The 19,792-nt window shown below is 42.2% G+C and overlaps 2 protein-coding genes across 29 annotated transcripts in view; one reads left to right on the forward strand and one right to left on the reverse strand.

The window, feature by feature from the left end:
* TSPAN4 (tetraspanin 4) overlaps positions 1-19,792 on the forward strand; it is a 414,093-nt gene that overhangs the window by 125,273 nt on the left and 269,028 nt on the right. The window lies entirely within an intron of this gene.
* Positions 6,475-14,388, reverse strand: LOC135303383 (uncharacterized). 2 transcript variants are annotated; one of them, XM_064425137.1, is made up of 3 exons: positions 11,183-14,388; positions 10,419-10,552; positions 6,475-9,164 (listed from the first exon to the last, which is right to left on the reverse strand). In XM_064425137.1, exon 1 carries the CDS (start codon positions 13,866-13,868, stop codon positions 12,369-12,371), a length of 1,500 nt encoding a protein of 499 aa, XP_064281207.1. In that variant the 5' UTR covers positions 13,869-14,388; the 3' UTR covers positions 6,475-9,164; positions 10,419-10,552; positions 11,183-12,368. The 2 variants fall into 2 exon arrangements, with proteins under 2 accessions (XP_064281207.1, XP_064281206.1); XM_064425136.1 differs by having other exon boundaries at positions 6,475-10,552.

Consider the following 19,792-nt stretch of genomic DNA (forward strand, 5'->3'; position numbering starts at 1 on the left):
GGACAAAAAGCACCATACAGGCAGAGGAGGAGGGGACAGAAAAAAGTGAGAAAGAACAGAGGGAGCACCGGTGTCAGGCAAGAAGAAGGAGTAGATCCTCCAGGCTAGACAGGAGCAGGTGCTTGCAGCCTGTGGAGGACTCATACAGGAGCTGATGGATGTTCCCCTGGTATCCGTGCAGACTGTGTGGGATGAAGGGGCTGAGGGCACCTTGCTGAGAAGGACTTGGCGGATGGAAAACTGAATATGACCCAGGAATGTACTCCTGCAGCCCAGGAAGGCAGTCCTGTCCTGGGCTGCATGGAAAGAAGTGTGGCCAGATGAAGGAGGTGATTTTGGCCCTCTTCTGTTTTGAGACCCCACCTGGAGTGCTGCATCCAGATCTGGAGTCCTCTGTCCAGGAGAGACATGGACCTGTTGAAGTGAGTCCAGAGAAGGGACAAAAAAATGACCTGAGGGCACCTTTTCTGTGAGGACAGGCTGAGAGAGTTTGGGCTGTTCAGCCTGGAGGAGAAGGCTGCAGCCTTTCAATACCTAAAGGGCTTTTAAAGAAGATGGGGGAAGACTATTTAGGGCATTTTATGATTACAGGAGTATTAGTGTTTTTTTGTATTTCTATTATCATTACAGGATTATCTTACCCCAATAGGATGGGGGTTTTAAACTAAAAGAGGGTAGATGCAGACTAGATAAAAGGAAAAAGGTTTTTGTCATGAGGGTGCTAAACACGAGAAGAAGTTGCCCAGAGAGATGGTGGATGCCCCCTTCCTGAAAACATTTACTCAGGGTCTGGTTGGATGGAGCTCTGAGCAACCTGGTCTAGTTGAAGATGTCCCTTCTTATTGCAGGATGTTGGACTAGATGGGCTTTCAAGTCCCCTTCTGACCCGAATCATTCTATGTTCATAACTCCTAATCACTGTGCTCCTTGGGGCGAGGGGTAGAGTCTTGAGAAAAGCAGTGAAGTTGGACCTGGGAGAGGAAAGGTGGTATTTTAACGTTTGTGGTTTTGTTTCTCTTTACCTGCATCTATTTTACTTTGCAATAAGTAACTTCCATCAAGGGACGTGTGTTTTGCCTGGAACAGTAATTGATAAGCAATCTCCCTGCCTTTATCTCAACCCACAAGCTTTCTCATGCCTATTCTTACTAATTTCTCCATATCCTGCTGAGAGGAGAGAGCGAGTGATAGCCGGGGGGGATGCATTTGGCTCTTAGCCAGGGCTAACCCACCACAGCCAGGCAGGTTTAATGAGGGGGTTTAATGTCAAACTACTCAGGTCTTGCACTTGAACAGTGCTGGGCACTGCAGCTGTGAGCTGCAGCTGAGCTGCTTCGTTTAAATGACCAATGCAGCAGCTTGAGGCTCAGTGCTGGCTTCACATCTCCACCTGGTTGGGTGTCCAGCATGCTAAGAGGGTTTTTAGTGAAAGCAGCCTGCCTCTTCAGCCTTTTCCTCCTCACCACTAATACAAAGTATTTCCAACAATGTCTGAATCTGCTCACTTTTCCTTATGGTATCCTACTCTGTATGTGCAGATGTTGTATTTCTTCCAGGGGTGTTATGCTGGATGCAGAGGGGAGACTTGTGGGCTTTTGTACTTGCAAATAGGAGAGGGGACCTTGCTGGCTTAGCTGGAGTCAGAAGGGATGCATCTCTCAACCAGGTATTTTGATACGGTGTTGTCTTTGATATGGAGGGGGTAGAAACTGCCCTCAGTTACTTGGAGACAGGAATTGGGTTCCATAAAACATTGCTTATCTCAAGAGATGAAATCAAACTAAATAATGAGGTTCTTTAAAAAAAAAAAAAAGAAAAATTCTTAGAAGAATATATCTTGAGTTTAATGTCTCTTTTGACCTTTACTCTTTTTTGGCAGGAGTGGAGATTCACAGTGTGGTTGTGAGAGCACATAAAAATGTGTTCACCTTCATATACTTTCCTGTGTGCTGAGATATTGACTCCTCCATTGTTCCTCTTTCACAGCTAAAGTAATCACCACCCACTTTCCTTATGAGTTTTTCCTCTCAGCCTTTCTACTTTTTCTGCTGTATATCCCTACTGAGAACATTGCAGAAGCTGAAGAACAAGAAATGACAGAGCTTGAATGTGGTGGGCACAGGTCTGTCTTAAGATGGAGGAAAATACCTTCACAAGTCCCTTGTGGAGAAAAAAAATCTCCAAGTCAGATAATTAGGGAGTATTTTGCTTCAGGGTCCTACGTAGAACTCTGATTAAATTAGCAGACCTAAAAATAATAGAGCTGGAGGAGTTGCTCACTTCACATCAAGGACTCTTGCAATGTCCTGCAAGAGCTAAATGCTGTGATCAGTGAATTTTTTGTGGGAGCTGGCAATGCTGTTACATCATGGTATGAATCATGTTCTCTGTACTTCCTATCATGCTGTGGCCCTACAGGCAGGAGAAAGTAGCCATGTACATGATCCATATCCAAATGGGCATATTTTTTTTCTTGGTGAACTATATTGATTTTGCAAATATGAACTTAAAATAATGCAGTGTGCAAATTCTGATGTTAATTTAGCTGACTGTGTCCTTGTTGCTAAAGTTTGCAGTATGGATTGTGTTAGGAATTGGGAGACTTTTTGTTTGTAAAGTATACATTAGGGCCATTGTAGGCCAGGTCTTTATTTTCTGGATGTTTCTCTGTTTCCTCATGAAAAAGTGCTGGTTATTTGCTATACTGCATTTATTCCCCAGACATCAGTTCCCTGACTCAGCCTCATGAATGGCTTCTAAGTTTGGATGCCCAATGGCTTAGATGCCTGTGCCTGCCAGCATGGCATGTCTGGTTTTTCCCTAGTTGTCCGGAGTTTGGTGGATGCTGAACTCTGACCACAGCACCTGAAGTGGTCAACCAGATAGTTGCAAGCACCCCAAGTGTGGAAATTTGTTTGCCAAGTATTGCAGGTGCTTTTGCAAGCCCTAAACACCTAGCACATATATTTGTTTTGTGAATACTGAGGTTAAAAGAAAAATCAAACCAAACCAAGCAAAAACTAAGATTTGTATCTGGTTAAAAGAGAGGAAGAGCATAGCTGTTCAGATAACCAAGTGTAGTCAGCAGTCTCATTTACTGGGGTTAATTTTGACTGTAGCAGTGTTTGTGCCATTGGCAAAACGACAATCCTGTCACAAGAAATAGTTTTTACTGAGTTCTCACCTGGGTGTGGGTGGGAGTCCAGAGGTACCGGCTGTGTGAGAGCAGGAAGGCCAGGAGCAGTTTCAGACTCAGCATTTAGGTGTTCCCATGCTCTTCTGGAATGGCTGCTGTGCTTTGTAATGTTGCACGATTGGCACATCATGAGGAATGTAATTTGTGTGTTTGTGATTCTTTATTTGGTTTGGATTTTTAAAGTTCTTTAATGCTTGCAAGATATAAAGAGCTGTACAAGTTGTTGAGTAGCACTGAAATTGAGCTGAGTGTTATAATGTGTTTGGGAAGGGTATCTGAAGTCACTCAGTGGATGTACATAGTCTGCTGCAGCCCTGAGTGCTGAATCCCATCACGGCAGGGCTCAGTTCATCAAAGTGGCATTCATCTCATCTGTCTCTAGCTGTCTAAAATTAAAGCATCTAGGCCAGAAAGTGCTTCGGTCCAGCTATTCTATGTGCCTATTTTAGGGTGGATAAGTCATGCTCAGATGAAGTGTGTCTGCACTGGCTGCAGGGTACATGGAGAACTAGTTTGGATGCTGTGTCTGAGTTCAGCCCTGGAGCAGCCCCACAGTCCGGGAGCACTCGCAGCCTCGTGGTGTCATTTAAGACGGCAGTCGTGTTGATAAAGTTTCTACTCAGAACAGCACTTGGGAACCTCCTTTCCCCCTGAGCAGGCATGTTTTCCTGGAATCAGGCCTCCAGCTCTTACCAGATGTCCCCTTTTGGCTCCAGCTGTGTCAGCTAGGATGTCACTACCCGTCAGTGCTTTTCAGAGCCGGTGACAATCCCACAGAGATCTGACAGCAGGGCAGTCTGCGGGAAGCTGAATCTATCCATATCTTGTAAACAATTTGCAGCTTTTGGCTTGATCTGTCCTGATGGATTCTACCCAAAGCAAACCCCGCAGCACTTGCACAAGTGCTTCCACCAGCACAGTGATGGCAGCAACCACTGGACAATAACTCTGGTGGCACTGCAGCGTGCAGAGGGGGTGTCTTCCTGCAGCTCCAACTGGGGACACAGGGAATCTCAGCCTGGGCTCCATCCCTGGACTGTGCAGTTCTCTGGCTTGTGTCTCATCTCAAGCCTGCAGTGATGTTCAAGCACTGCTGTCTCTCAGCTGTGCATGTATGATAGAGTGATGACCTTGACACGTTGTGCCAAGCTGAGTAAGGTGAACCATGAGGGAATGTGCTTTGGGGACAGGTGTAATGGATACCAAGGAGCACTTCAGGCAGGATAGCACTGAGAAGGACTGTGTCTCTCAGAGGCAGTGAGCCCATACAGATGGCAAAGAGGTGGTTGTTTTAGGGGCATTTGTGACAACAAACAAGTTTGCTGTAGGTGTTAGCAGATGATTTCTGTGCTTGCATATATTCCTGCAGAGCCATTCTGTTTTCTCAGCCTTTACAGTCACAGATGTGGTGAGGCTATAAACACGGTAATCTTGCTTCTTCTTAATTCAGAATTTGGACTCTTCCTTGCTCCATTAAATCTCACATTTAACTTTATTTTGAAGAGTTTTAGTCATATGAATGGTGTTGGGGACAGAAATGGTACATTTAGTTCTGCTGAATGGATAGGGTATTAGATTGACAGTCTCTGTCAGTGTTTAATTGCAGATTAATGGGAGGTAATATGTCATTGTGGCAGCTCAGTAGCACAAATTTTGGAGCTGCACACAAAGTCCGTTTCTTGTTAGAGGAGACTACTCTGACCTGCCTTGCACAATTTCCCCTCTGTTCTCTTGTGGCAGAGAATAGGAATATTTACAGTTCAGGTACTTAATAACCACAGGAATATGATGCAAGAGCAAAGGTGTAATTTAAAGAGTACAAAGAGATGGGGAAGAACTGATACAATATAGGAATAACATAATTACAGCAATATGCTACAAGGAATGAAGTATCTATGAAAAGCTTTATGCTGTGAAATGAGCAGCTTTCTGCACAACATCTGCCAGCAGATACAAAGGTATTAACTGTGTCCAGAATGAGTATATCTATTCAACTTTACTAACCACACCATGAAGTCAAGGGAGGGACTGTATTCATGGGGTGGAAAATGAGGGCATTCCATAAATGGGTTATTGAAGTAACTTTGCCAGTTATTGCCTAGCTGAGCCTCTATCAGCCAGTACTTCAATACTTCATGTCTTGCTGCAGATGCCTTATGCTGAGCAGGTTGATTTGAAGCTATTCTTACTGAGGACCACCTTGAGACATTTACTTCCCTAAAAAGTACTTTACATTACAAGCAGTCCTCCTTATGTCTGCAGAAAAAAAATAATGCTATTTGGGAATGGAATAGATTGTGTTTTGGCCCTAGGGAAGGAGCTGAATAAAGTGTTAGAAAGGACTTAATCACTTTAAGATGTAATAGATCTCCTTCAATTTGTCTTTCCTTGTAAGATAGCCTGTCAGTGTTGCTGTGCAGGTACCAGGCACCTCCTCAAGAGTCACTTATTCTTGAACTCCTGCTTGAGCAGACTGTGGGGTGTCATAAGGTAGAATGGATTTTTTAATTTTTTTTTTTTTTGTGGATATGGGAAAGGTTCTTGTGTAGCAACAGGCAGAGGAGGTCTTTTTCTCTTCCTGTCTAACTGGAGTCACATGGAAGAAATGTTAACCATCCCAGAATGAAAGATATGGCTTGGAAAGGTCTGTGACAAGCACAGGACTGCTTCTTCTGTGGCAGGTTTCAAGGCAGCAGTTGTAATACTAGTTAAAGGAGAAGGGGGAGCCTGCAGGTGAGGAGTTGTAGATGTGTGTGGCAGATCTGCTGGGTATTTTATCTCATGCTGTATGAAGTATGGCTACCACCATGTTTGCTTGTGGTACACCATTTGTTTATGCTCCTGACCCTGCCATTTTACCTATTTAACTGTTTTGCATGTCCAAGTTGTTCTCTGCTACTGTAAAATTGGGAATTGGCAAAGCTTAGCAAAACTTTACTTGGAGAATAGCAAGTCTGTCACTGAAGCTGCTGACCCAGATGGGCCAGGGATGCTTTTGTATGGAAACAACATGTCTCTTAATAACCTGATGTAGTTTGGCCTTGATGGTCCTTGTACGTGAGAGTGTTTTGGACTTGAGAAGTTCTATGTGTTCCTGTGCAAAAAACAACCCTACCATGCCCAAACCTCTGTGTCAGAGTAGCAGCCCAGGGAGAGCATGCTGCAGCTGCTATTGCTCCCAATTCCTTACAGATAAGAGAGGATGCAGCAGCAAAGTTTGGGCAGTGGGGTAGCCTCCTCTCCTGCTGTCCTGTGTGTCTGAATCACATCTGGGGAGAGAATCATGAGCAAGGCACCGGGGCAGAATGCAGTGCCAGCATCTGGGAGCAGAGGTGCACCCTGCAGGGTCCAGGTGTGCTCCTTTGGCTCTAAAGGAGGTGACTGTGCACAGCCACCTAGCAAAGGCTGCTGCCTGCCTGGCCTGTGGACAGAGCAGTGTGTGTGAGTACTTTCCTATCTCCTCCAGGCACAATCAGATCGCCTAGCTCAGGTCAGTGATTGGGTGGTGTTTTATACCAGCACTGATAATTTATTTTTCCTAAGTGTAACTATGTGGTTTTGACAAAAAGCAGCTCTTCAGGCAACACTGTGGGGAACACCCAGGAAGGAAGTGCAGTGAGTAGCTGAAAGGTGTGAAACTCTTTTAAATGTACACAGGGATGTAGGAAAAAAAAGTCTCAGATGGTCTCAGGTTCATAACCCTTTGCTCAGGGCTTATTTGGTGAACACAATATTAGTGCATTTATGGTTTGCAGGTAGAAAAAGAATCCTTAGACATAATAAATATATGTGGCTAATACCACAGAATGACCAGGCTGCTTCAGAAGAGTGGTGAGATCCTAATAATGCTGTTGTTTAAAAGGACTGAGACCCTATCTCACGTCTAGAACTGAGGAAAGTATTTATCATTAGTACCATGCTGCCAGATTTAGTAGTGTGAAAATAATGCAAACAGTCATCTGTAATGCAAATGTTGACGTCTGATTAATAGAGAAAATAACACAAGCAATTAATCCACAAGGGAGTAGATCATTATAAATGTAAATTAGATCATCAAAGGGTAAGCCACACAGAAATAAAACTACCTCATAACATGATTAATTATTGACATTCCAGTAAAAAAGGCATCTTTAACAATAGAGGCCTTGGAAGACATGTCATGTGGTTCATCAAGATTCTGGACAGGGTTATTTTACAATACAAAAATTGATTAGGTTCATTATAAATATGATGGGGACATTTATTCCGTCTGAGATTGCATTCTGTTTTAGTAACAGAGCACAGCCTTAGCACTGAACTGACTCATTTCTGATTTGTGCACACCCAGTTTTTGCTATAGAACAGTTTGCTTGAGTAACTCAGGAGACACCTGCTTGCATTTTTTTTTCAGGGATAAGCATAGCCTTTACATAAATAAGTATGTTTGTACCTGCATATGATCTTAGTCACTCCAAGGTGTAAAAGGTTAGAGGAAAGGCTGTCTTTCTGGCTGTCTTTGACTTGAGAAGTCATAGAGATTTCTCAAAAATTAGTTTCTCTTCTTGCCTCTCAGAAAAATTTTCAGGTGACCTTGGGCAGATCACTTTATCTTTGCTGTGCTTTGTTCTCTACCTTGGTTTTGAATGTTTCAGCTTAATGATGTATAACATGGTATTTAAATGGTCTTAATTTCAAGTAATGCTAGGAATCTACCCTTGTAAAGTCTTGGTCACTTTTTAAAAGCTCAATTAAAGATATTTTTCTTTTCTAGCAAAGTAGGGCTTGCTCTTCAAATGCTGTTAAATGTTCAAGTGACTTCTGCTTTGAAGATACATAGTATTTTAGAACTGTTTGTAACATTAAGGGCTAGGATTCGAATCTGCATCTTTTCTGAGGTTAAATTTTACATTTTCCTATTATTAGAGACCTACTTAGGAACTTGGCAGTTTTCCCCCCTTTCTATTCAAACTAGACTCAGTGTGCTTTGCCACAGCAGTTTAAGTGCATTTTGCATGGCATCATGGTGGTGTGCTGAACACCCTGCAGAACTGGCCTTGTGAGACACCTTGCTCCTTATGCAAGACCAGTTGGAGTTTAGATAACAAAATTGGCCAGAGAGAAACCTTCTAACACAGTTTTGAGTGTTAGAAAATGGGCCTTCTTTATTGCAGGGCATTGTCACTCAGACAATCCTTCCTCTGATTAATTGAGTGCCCTGAGTGTTGGCTAAACAGAGATTTTATCATGTATATTGATTACATATTCATTAGCTATCCCAGCTTACTTGATGTATATAGATTCCTTTATTTTACATAGTCACTCCCCTTATTGGAAATCTTTATAGAGTTCCTTGGCATCCTCTTGACTTCTGTTTTATCAGTCTCATCTACTTCTCTTTATTTGATAAAAGTAAAATGTTTTGTTCTACTGTCCTTATGAAGTCCTCCTTTTCTTGAGACGAAGTTCCTTGTGGGAACTAGTCTCTTAATATCTGTTTTTCTATTATTTTATAGCATAATGTGTTACAAGAAGTAAGCTAAAACACACATAGCAATTATTGTGGTGACAGTTATAAACAGATGTTTTAACCAAGTCCAGCTGGGTAACCATGAAGTAAGTTTGGTCCAGATTTCTTCAGATCCCCCGGAGGTGTCATCTGGAGCTGCTCATTGTAAAATCTGAGTTTGTTTCCAATTTTCCTGGATATCTGTAGACACTCTATCACTTTGATAGCAAAACAAGACTTAAGCATCTTGGGTTTTTTGATTATCCAAGGGGATTTGGCCCTTTTAGTTCTGGCATAATGTACCTGTGATTTTACTCTACCCAGTTTCAATACAGGTAAAGTTGTCAGTAGGAGTTGGGAAGGTCCCCTCTGTTTCGACTGTAGTAGAGAGGTTCTTCAGTCTTTTAAGTAGATCCAGTCTCCTGGTTGGAACTCGTGCACTGGTGTGTCCAATCCTGTCAGTCTGGATATCACCACTGCTTGCTGTAAATCCCATGAAGTGTAATGAAGGGAAGTGAGGTAATTATTCAAGTTGACCCCTTCTTTTAGGTGTGTGTCTCCTGGAATGTGTGGTATGTGGCAGGGTTGACCATATAGCAACTCTTAGGGGCTTATTTTCCTGGTGTCCCACAGCTGAATTCTAATTTGCAGTACAGCAACAGGTAAGGCTTGGACTCCTGTCCTGGAAGTTTCCTGACATATTTTACCCAATTGCAATTTGTATAATTCATTCAGTCTACTTTGCCACTAGCTTGGGACCTATAAGGAGTATGAAGATCCCAAGCTATTCCTTCCAAGGCTTTTCTAACCTTTTGTACCACTTCTGCATTAAAGTGGGAACTACTGACTGATGACATTCCCAAAGGTACTCTGAATCTAGATATTATTTGATTCAACAGTATTTTAGTCACTTCCGTAGCCTGGTTGGTGCAACAAGGAAAGGCTTCTGGCCACCCAGAAAAGTTGAACACCAGCAGAACTAGGAGGTGTTAACACCCCCATTTTCTGGGTGACTTAATGACATTGATCTGCCAGTATTCACCTGGAATTTTTTCAGATTTCATGGCTTCTAGCACTGCTTTTTTAGAGTTGTTTCTTTTATAAACTATACATTTGTTGGATTCTTGATTGTACAATCTGAGCCGTTTTAAACCCAATTAAAGATGTTGGCAAATGTTTCAAAAGTTTTTCAGTACTCTAATGAGCGGCTTTATTTTCACAATCCACTATTTCACGCAAGATCCGTACTGGGACTATTTGCCTGGTTGGAGTAACTGCCCAGCCTTGTGGATCAAATTTTGCTTCTAAGGTTTCAATTAATTGACAGTCCCTAGCACTATACTCTGATTTTTCTGCTGGGAGAGGTATCTCTAGCAGGGGTATAATGATATGTTTTCTAATGTGCCTTTTTCTGCAGCCTCTTTGGCAGCCTTATCAGCTAAATGATTCCCCAGTTCCAGTTTGTCTTAGCTGCTTGGTGTGCACTGCAGTACATAATAGCAACCTCTGCTGGTTTCTGGATACTTTTGAGTAAATCTGAGATTTGTTTTTCATTTTTGATCGACGTGCCTTGAGAAATCAAAGGCCTCTTTCTTTCCAGATGGCCCTGTGTGCATGCACACTCCAAAATTTTTGTATTTTGAATCAGTCCAACTGTTAACTTATTTTCCTGTACTCAATTCCAAAACTTGAGTGAGTGCCATTACACATTGAAGGGAGTGCCCCTGATTCAATTACCTCATGGTGTGTAGTCACTGCATATCCAGATAGTAATTTCCCATTTTTGACAAAGTTGCTCCCATCAGTAAACATCTCTCAATCAGGACTTGCCAAGGATCTGTCTCCCAAGTCGGGTCTGCTGGAATACACTTCTGTAGTTTGCAAGCAAACAAAGCAAAACATAGTCATATTCTGGGGTTCCTTCTACTTACTGGGCAGATAAGAACACAGCAGGGTTAATGGTAGAAGTTGTTTTGATTGTCACATTGTCTTGCTGCAGCAAGACTACCTGGTACTTCAGCATCTGGCTGGGAGAGAGCCAGTGGCCCCCTTTTTGCTTGAGTACTGAGTGCACCATGTGTGGCACAAAAATGACAATCCCAAATGACAGTCCCAAAGTCAGTTTTCAAGCTTTCTGGATCAAAGAACAGTAGCTACTACTGGCCTCAGACAACTAGACCAGCCCTGGCTGACATTTAGTTGCTTTGTAGTGTAGGCTACAGCCCTCCTCTGCTCCCCAAGGAACTGCAGCCACACTCACAGTGCTGTGTAATGGCTTTCATAGGTAAATAGTTCAAACAGGCACATGGGGCCCCCCAAAGCAGGGCCTGCATAAGGGCTGGCTTGAGTTGTAAAAAGGCAGCCCATGGATCATCAGTGCAGACTATAATGTCCTGAGCTGTCCTCAAGAGCTCATATGGTGGCTTTACTAGCAACCCACAATTGCTAATCTGCAGGAGACACCATCCCACCACCCCAAGCAATGTACATGACTCTCTTACCATTTGTGGCAGTGGGTGTTGGTAAATTGCTGCTTTTCATTCCTGTCGCAGCCTCCTTTATCCGTGGAGAATTTAGAATCCCAAGTGGGTTACTGTGGTCTGGAACATTTCTGCTTTGTCTTTGGATCCTCTGTATCCAGTTAGTCCCAGAAAATTCAGCAAGGCCACAGTGTGATCAGAGCACTGCTGTTTAGTTTCAGTAGCTATCAGAATGTCATCTGCACACTGTAATGGGACTCCAGTAGGGTTCTGATTTTTCCATTCCTCCAGTTCTTTTGCCCATTGATTTCCAAATGTGGTGAAGCTATTTCTCTGTTTGGTTTTCCCATTCAAAAGCAAGTAGCTCTTGACTCTCAGTACTCAAAGGTATGCAGAAAAAGGCATCTTTGAAATCTAATACAGTAAACCCTTTTAATTTTTCACTCAAGGTTGCTAGTAATGTATAAGGATTTGCTGCTACTGGGTGTATATTTTCTACTATCTTTTTTATGGCTCTCAGGTCCTGTACCAGGTGATCAGCCTTTCCTTCCGTTTGCATTCTTAACTGGCAGAATAGGGATATTAAATTTGGATTCACATTCCTTCAATAGGCCATATTTTATACATTTTTCCACAAGGGTTATTACTCCTTATGACTTCCTATTTTCAAAGGCTATTGCTTTTGCCTTAGTGGTCCTGGTCTAGGTTTCAATTTCATTCTTACAGGCTCTGCTTTTTTGGATCACCTGGGCACCTCTCCAGCCCAGACCATCAGGATCATTGCATCCTCAGGTAATACTGGCAGATGTATCACACCCAGTTTCAGAGGCTGTAATGCAAAAATAGAGGCTTCCACATAATTAGGTTTTGGAATAACAGCCAGTATTTTGCCATTTTAAAATTTGATATTAGCATTAAGTTTTTCCAAAAATTCTCTCTCAAGGAGAGGCTTTGGCAAATTGGGTAGATGCAAAAACTGGTGAGTCGTCCTGTATTTTCCTAATTTAAAATGAATGGGTTGAAAAACGGCCAAGTTTGCAATTCCCTCTTGCACCAATGATTGTTAGAGAATGATTACTCAAGTTTCCTCTTACTGTATTTAGCACTATGTTACTAGCTCCTGTGTCTACTAAAAATCCAACCTCCTCATTTTCCTCCTTGTTCCCCAGCTTAGCTGTAATCAGAGGGAAGAATCCTCCAGTCCCCCTCAGTCATCACCAATGACAGTCACAGGTTGGCCACATTCTCGTCCCCTTTCTGTCCCTGGGGGCACCATTCCTCTAGAAATTCCTTCATTAACTCCAACTACTTTTTGTTTAGTTATTTCTTGCTGGTTTTCTCTGTTCTGAAAAACTCCCCAAGCAACATCTAACAGCTTCTCTAGATCATACTGGTCTTGTCCCTGAGCCTGCTGTAATTTTCTTCTAATATCATCTGAGGATTGCCTCACAAATATGGGGGCTAATTGAGTTTTTCCTTCTTCTGTTTCAGGATCAATATTAGTATATTTTTGAGCTGTTTCTTTCAAGCAATTTAAAAATTCTCTAGGTGATTGCTTACCATCCTGCTTAATTTCAAATAATTTTGACATATTGATAGTCTTTGGTATGGCATTTCTAATTCCATATAGTATCCATTGTTGATATCTATTTAATCTCTCTCTAAACATGGGCACATTAGGGTCCCACTTGGGATCCTCAGTGGGAAAATTAATGTCCATTGTACCTGACAAGTTACCTGTCAAAATCTGCTCTTCCACAAACCTCCTACTGGTTTTAACAACCATCTCTCTCTCTGTGCTGTCAAACAACATTTCTAATATAGCATCTATATCTTTCCAGTCCGGATCCTGAAGTTTTATCATAATTTCAAATGCTTTTGCTATTTTGTCTGGGTCATCTTGATAGGTGCCAGCCATCAACTTCCAATTATTAAGGTCTGTTATTGAAAATGGAACTTCTGCTGTAATTGGACCATCCATACCAGCTGCCTGATGGAAGGCAGCAGCTCTCACCTCTCTGTGTTTAGCTCCAGCTGTCTCTGCAGTCAGACTAAAACCCTCTGTTCCTTGATACATCCCCTCTATCTCTTCTGTCTCCTCTGCTCCTCGATATGTTCTCCTTGTCCTCTCTATCTTCTCTTCTAGACCTGATAAATCCACCTCTTTACATGCCAGTTCCCTCATAATATCAGTCTCAGCAGCCTGGTTTTCTGTTCCCCCATCTAACCTGCAGTTAGGACTGACCATAACATTTAAATCATGCTTCATACTGGGCAGATGTTTAGAACAAGTTTGTCCTGTGCTGCACATAGAACAACAGCGTTTTAACCATTTTCCTTGATTCTCCCTTTCCAGAGCCAGCTCAAAAGGGTCTGAGGGGGCTGGATTCAAGCCACAATCTTTCTGCCATTCAGGATGATTCCGTAAAGTGAAAAACATATCAGCGTACATAACCTCATCCCATTTCTGTTCCCGTCTTAAAAACAACATTAGCTTTAACAGTGTATTATAATTCAAGGTTCCATTTTGTGGCCACTTTTCTCCAGAGTCTAGTTGGTACAATGGCCAGCGCTGATTGCAACACTTAATCAAATTCTCCCTGGTTGCTGGTCCCCCAGGGGGGCCTCCAATCTTTTTCCAGTGTTGCAAAAGGCAACCAAGTGGGGATTTTTTCACAATGCCCCTTTTAGATTGTCCACTGCCCATCTCTGAATAGTACACTCAAAATGCTACAATACAGATAAAAATACAAAACAATTATGGATTGATAAAACCAAGTAAAATAGCAAATTCTGGAATATCAAATAACCCACCCAATGCCCTGGAAGAGCCACATGTCTTATATGGGCAGGATTCCCAAGAATGACTTATTATCAAATAGGCTCTTACCCATGTCCCAGACTGGTCCGGGGATCTGTGGTCTTCTCCAGGAAAGTCCCAGTGCTGTTGTGAAGATCCAGAGATCCCTCGGATCCACGGGAGATCAGGCAGTGTGTACCATTGGGAGTTGCCAAAAAAGATACCGAAATTGGCCGGACAGGAGCTTTCTAACACAGTTTTGAGTATTAGAAAGCAGGCATTCCTCACTGCAGCGCTGGGCACTCAGAGGCTCGAGTGCACTGGGCATTGGGTAAGCAGGGCTTTTATCCTGCACACTGATTACACATTCATTAGCCCTCCCTACTCACTTGGTGTGTAGGGATTGCTTTATTTTACATAGTCACACCCCTTATCAGAAGTCCTTATATGGTTCTTTGGGGTCTGTCTTCAGTGTCCAGTGTGCTTTGTAGGGGGCTGTCCCTCGACCCCCACTTTTGAGTAACTGCAGTACCATTGTTTTGCATAACTTCTACTGTGCCAGCCTTGCAGAGCTGAGCTGGCATCCTGCTTGTGTTTTGCTTGACTTTTGTTTTGTTTGCCTTATCTACTTCTCCAAGGCTACCTTGTTCCCTTTACTTGATAAGAGTAAACTGTTCTGTTCTGCTGTCCTTATCATTTTGATATCTGTTGTTGGAATGAGTATTTGAAGGAGTGTCAGAAAGAAGAAAAATGTAAGAAGTATCTCTGGTACTGGCAGGCAGGCCTGTGAGCAGTCAGGACTAGTAGCAGGAGTCCAGAAAGGGCTGACAAGAAACGTTTGTGTGCAGGATAGGTTGACAAGAATGTTGAAGCTGAAATAGAGTTTGAACAACTTTGTCTTGCTGTTCAGGTTTGTGTGGTGGGTTGTTTTAATTTTTTTTTTTTTATTTGAGGAAACAAGATTTTCTAAGTATTATATTGTGAATAAATATTATCCAGGACATGTCATATCTTTCCTCACTTTCTCTTATTGTAAGGAAGAGAACCCCAGTCTAGGTTAGCCTCTGGGTTAGAAAGTGGCTCAGAACAAGTTTTGTGTACTGCTCTCCTTAGGCTTCCTTATGCTGCTTCATCTGTCCACATCTTTGTCTAACCTTCTGTATATTCCACCTAGGAGAGAGTCACAAGTTCTGGTTATGTCAGAAAATCATAGCACCCCTCTTGAGTTCCAGTTTTTCTCTTGCTTTGGCATTTACTTTTCAATTTAGTTTTGCTACAGTCCTTTTTTTTTTTTCTCTGCTTTGAAAGACAGGAGGTTGAAACTCTGTAAAAGATGGGCCTCCTTGGAGCCTCTTGGCTGTTAACCAGCACTGAGTCTTGACTGGTCCCACACATGAATTGGTATCTCAACCATGGTTTGAAATTGTTATCTAGAAAGTTTTCTTTCACTATGAGCCACAGTCAGTAGTTTTTATTGCTACTGAATATTATTTTCAGCCCTGGCAAACTTAGCTTTTGCAAATAGCACTAGAGTGCTGACGCTTGTGATGCAAATTTCTGTAGCTGAGAAGGCCACCTGATGGTAAATGTTTCTGCTTCTTCCTTCAGTCAAATGGCTTTGAGGCATTTCTTAGAGGAACTTGGTTGGAATATTGTATTAGGTATGTTTGTGCTTTTGAGGCTTCAACAGCTAGATTTAAATGCTGTAGAACATATACAGAAAACCCAGGAAATGAGAAACAAATACCTGCCAAGAAAAAGCTCTTCTGCATTTTTATACTGTCATTATATCTTAAACCCCAGCCCTTCTGGCCTGATTCCTGTATACAGCTCTCCTGTACAGGAAAAAAACTTGGCTTTCATTTTTTGCTCCTGAGCCTCTGGTGGTACCAGCAAGTCACTTCTGTAAGCATCCAAGTTTAAATAGCAGCCTTTTTAGCCTGTAGTGGAAAGTGTCCCACCTGGTCCTCTTCTGCCTAAGGAGGGCTGAGTGCAGCGCCTTGCCCTGAGCAGCTGGGAACACAAACGGTAGAAAATGTATTTTCCTGAGTTCCCTTAGGACTGTACAAAGAACCCTGGAGGGAGAAAGGCAGCTGAGAAGAAATGAATGTTGGTAAATGGTATTAAAAGCTAGTAGACAGGGAGATATATGAGTGCAAGATACATAGGGCTATTAAGCGAGGGAGACTGCAAACCCAATTTATGCCAGTAGCATGAGGAATGAAACAGGAAAGGTGGCACTCAGTAGGGTCACTTGGCTCCTCATAAATTTTGAATTGTCTGCCTTTCTTTTTTTTAATATCCTGTAAAATGAAAAGCTGGGATCATTAGAAGATGTGCTGGTGTAGGTGATAGGAAATGAAAGAAGAAATTTCCGTATTCTGGCCTTAATTTCTCTGATTGTCAGTAATTTGTTAGTCAGTTATCTGGGAGCCAGATATATCTGTAGTTTGCTAAAGTGTAGATTATGTTGTTCAATTTATCTTGCCTGCATCTTTAGAACCACTGTTGGCATGACAATGTTTTGGACTTATTCCCACGAAGAAAAAGATTTTAATTTTTCAGCATCCTCTGTGCAGAATGGCACTTAAGCTTCATTTATTTCTATAGTTTTAGTTAGAATGTAAAGAAGTTGCTGTTTAAAACAAACAGGCGAGGGCCTGCTAATTCCTGGAAATCATTTTAATTAAGGGGAGGAGGAGAAAAAGAAGGAAAGACAGCCCTTTGGTATTGGGCTGGGACTTTCATGTGTGGCGCAAAATGTCTGAGCGCTCCCAGAGAGCAAACACTCAGTGCTAATGAGAAATTACCAGTGAGGTGTGAGCAGTTGCTTTGCAGAGCAAGACTCATGAATTGGTCTTTTAAACTTTGTCAGTCCCTTCTCATTTCATCCTCAGCTGACTTGCAGCCCTCACAAAAATGAGGTCTAGGTGATTTGCCATAGATTTTTCAAGTGCCTCGGAGGCCCCTAGCAGCTGTGCATGTTGTGTGCTGCAAGCCATCCTTGTGGGAGGGTGGTGGGAGCATCAGCATCACATGTGGGTTTCTTCTGCTTGTAAATAGGTGAAGGCTGTGTCTTGTGATCTGGTTATAAATTCTCTGGAGGTCAGCAGAGGATTTTGGTAAATATCTTGGCCTTTCCATGGGAACCTTCACATTTGAAGTACATGTTTTTGGACCAATCCTTTGTGACCCCTAAGAGTGGCCATTCTCTTTGGTGGCAATGTGAATTCCAGCTAAATAAAGTCTCAGCTTTTCATTGCTGTCTCTGTTCTTCACATGAGGTAGGTGTTTTTCAAGAGGGTGTTTTTAAACTGTGTCTGTCTCCATAAACTTTCCAGGCACAGTTTTCTTTACAAAGTGGGAGAAATGTATATTTAAAGGCATTATTTAAAATAATTCCCAGACAAAATTCATTAACTTCAACTAGGCAAGTACCTGAAGTGTCTTAAATTCAAGAAAGACACATAGGCCAGCCTTTCCTCCTGTCTTTTGTGGATGCCATCCAGATGTGTACGTGTTAAAATGCTGTATGAGCATGAGTGCTCAGCTCTCAGTGCAGTGGGGCTCTCAGCCTGCCCCCTACAATGTACTTATCAGTAGCAGTCATATATTAATATTGGTGGGAATGGTGGGGAATAATTTACTGATTTCTGAGCCAGTTAAACTCATTTAAAGGAAGGGTGAGTGTTTCAAAGCTGGATATGTCAGCCCTCTGAGTTTCATTCCTCTGGCATCACAGCTTTTTGAAAACAAAAGCTACGTACTCTCTAGAGAGTTTTCTGTTGAACTTTTAATAACTTTGTGATCAGGTGCTATGCAATTCAGCAGGTAATTGGTCTGTGTCCAATCCAAAATATTTCAAAAGGAGTATGTATGTGACCACCAATTTGTACTAATTAAATAATTGCTTCCATTAAGCTGAATATAATTAATGCAAATTACACAATAGTGAAAGGTAAGTGTGCAATTTAACTGCTTGTTGCAGAATTTTCAATGATTTACTTTGTGGCAAAGAAGAAAGCATTGGAAAATATCGCTACTGAACAGCTCAGCTGAAAAGGGGTCATCTTGCAGTATGCATGGCTGCATGTTAGACTTGTGCTGAAAGCTTTTTATACTTCTCTAAGGTTGTATGACAGGTTATAGTTAGAGCTGGGAGGGAGGAGGCTTCTTTTTTTCCCCTCAAGGAGCTTTTAAGGCTTAGAAAACTTGAATATACATACAAGGTTGTGTCATTGCCTGAAGTGGCCCAGCAGTGTCCATGACCCAAAGAGCAGTGATCCAGTGCTTGGAGATGAGGCAGGTCCAAGGTTGGGTCAGGGAGATCAAGGACCAGGCACAATATTGTGTGAACAAGGCCAGGCCCAAGGGCTTGAGCTTCATTACAACTCCATAGCAAATAAATGTGTTATTCCTGAGATCAGTATCTTCTCACTTACCAGGGCTTTGGTGGTTCTTGGCAGGGATTTTTTTCCCCCATTCTTTTATTTATTTTTTTTAACACCTGAAATGCCAGCCTGAAACCAGAGAAATTTTATGAAAGTCAGGAAAATGATGAAACTTTCTTTATTTGAATTTTCCTCAGTGTTTTTTGAGTGTTGTGTATCTTCACAGGAAATAACATGTTCATCTCTAACACAGTACTGGAAGAGCGTAGAAAAATGTTCTTTCAACCCTGGGTTGAAATTTCCTGTGTTTTAAATGCTTCTGTCTCATCCCAGCACAAAGAAAGCCCAACTGAAGCAGGCATAGCTGGGACAGGATGAAGTCTTGATCACCCATCTTGCTGAGCAGAGCCCAGCCAGAGGCGTCCCTAGGCACAAGCAGAAAGCATCAGAACTCTTCCATTTCAGTGGCTTGTATTTGAGGAATTCTCTGAAAACTGCTGCCAGCAGCAGTGCTGGATACTGGGAGACTGACAATCAGTGAATGCCTGGTAATTTTGTCCTTGCCACTGCTGCTGTTAGGAATGAACCACAACAGTTCAGCTGTCAGTGAAAGCTAGGGAGGAGGGCAGGTGGGATCCTACACTAATTTCCTCCTTATTCTCACCTGCATAACTGTCCCTGCTCTCTGAACTCATATGCTGGAGTACAGAATTTACCTTCCTTGTCCTGTTATTTTAAATGTCTCCTAAGAATCAGATAAGATCAAAGCCCCTCAAATGTGCTTTAGATAAATGGCTTGCTCTTTGTAAGCAAAAGCAAAAGATTGAATTGCCTTGACATTTTATAATCTTTCTGATTTCACGTGCTGAAGCTGAAATGCATTGCGAAAGGCCCTTGTCATTTTCCTGAGTCTGCTGGGTCTCTGAGGACAGGAGTAATATCCTCACTTCCTTGCAGTCTCATTTCTGTATCTGGTCCTGCAACCTTCAGAAGCCTGATGTAAGGTTTTGTTTTCCTCAGGACTGTGCTGGCTTCTGGACAGTTTAGGCATACTTGTTGCTAAATTATATCTGATGAGAAAATATGAGAAGATCAAATAGGGATTTATTCTCTGGAGTACCTCACTACATGAGTTGCTCGAGGGTGAAGCTGGGTGACTTCTCGTCAATCAGTACTGTCCTATTCTCCATGGTACTGATCTCTGTTTGAGCTGCTGGAATTTATTATTTGGGGAATGAGCTTTCCCAGCCTTGGTCTCTAATCTTATTTACTTGTGAACAATCTGTATACAGCATTGACACAAAAAATTTCTGTGCCAAGCTAATATGCAGTGCAAGGGATAACGTATTTAGATGTCTGTGTTGGATTTGGGAGGCTGTGAAGCTCATCATTCCTGCCTTCTCTTATCAAATAGTTGACTGCAGCATTCTGCTACCATGC

This window comes from Passer domesticus, chromosome 6 (assembly GCF_036417665.1).
Source record: "Passer domesticus isolate bPasDom1 chromosome 6, bPasDom1.hap1, whole genome shotgun sequence".
In the NCBI taxonomy this organism is placed as follows: Eukaryota; Metazoa; Chordata; class Aves; order Passeriformes; family Passeridae; genus Passer; species Passer domesticus.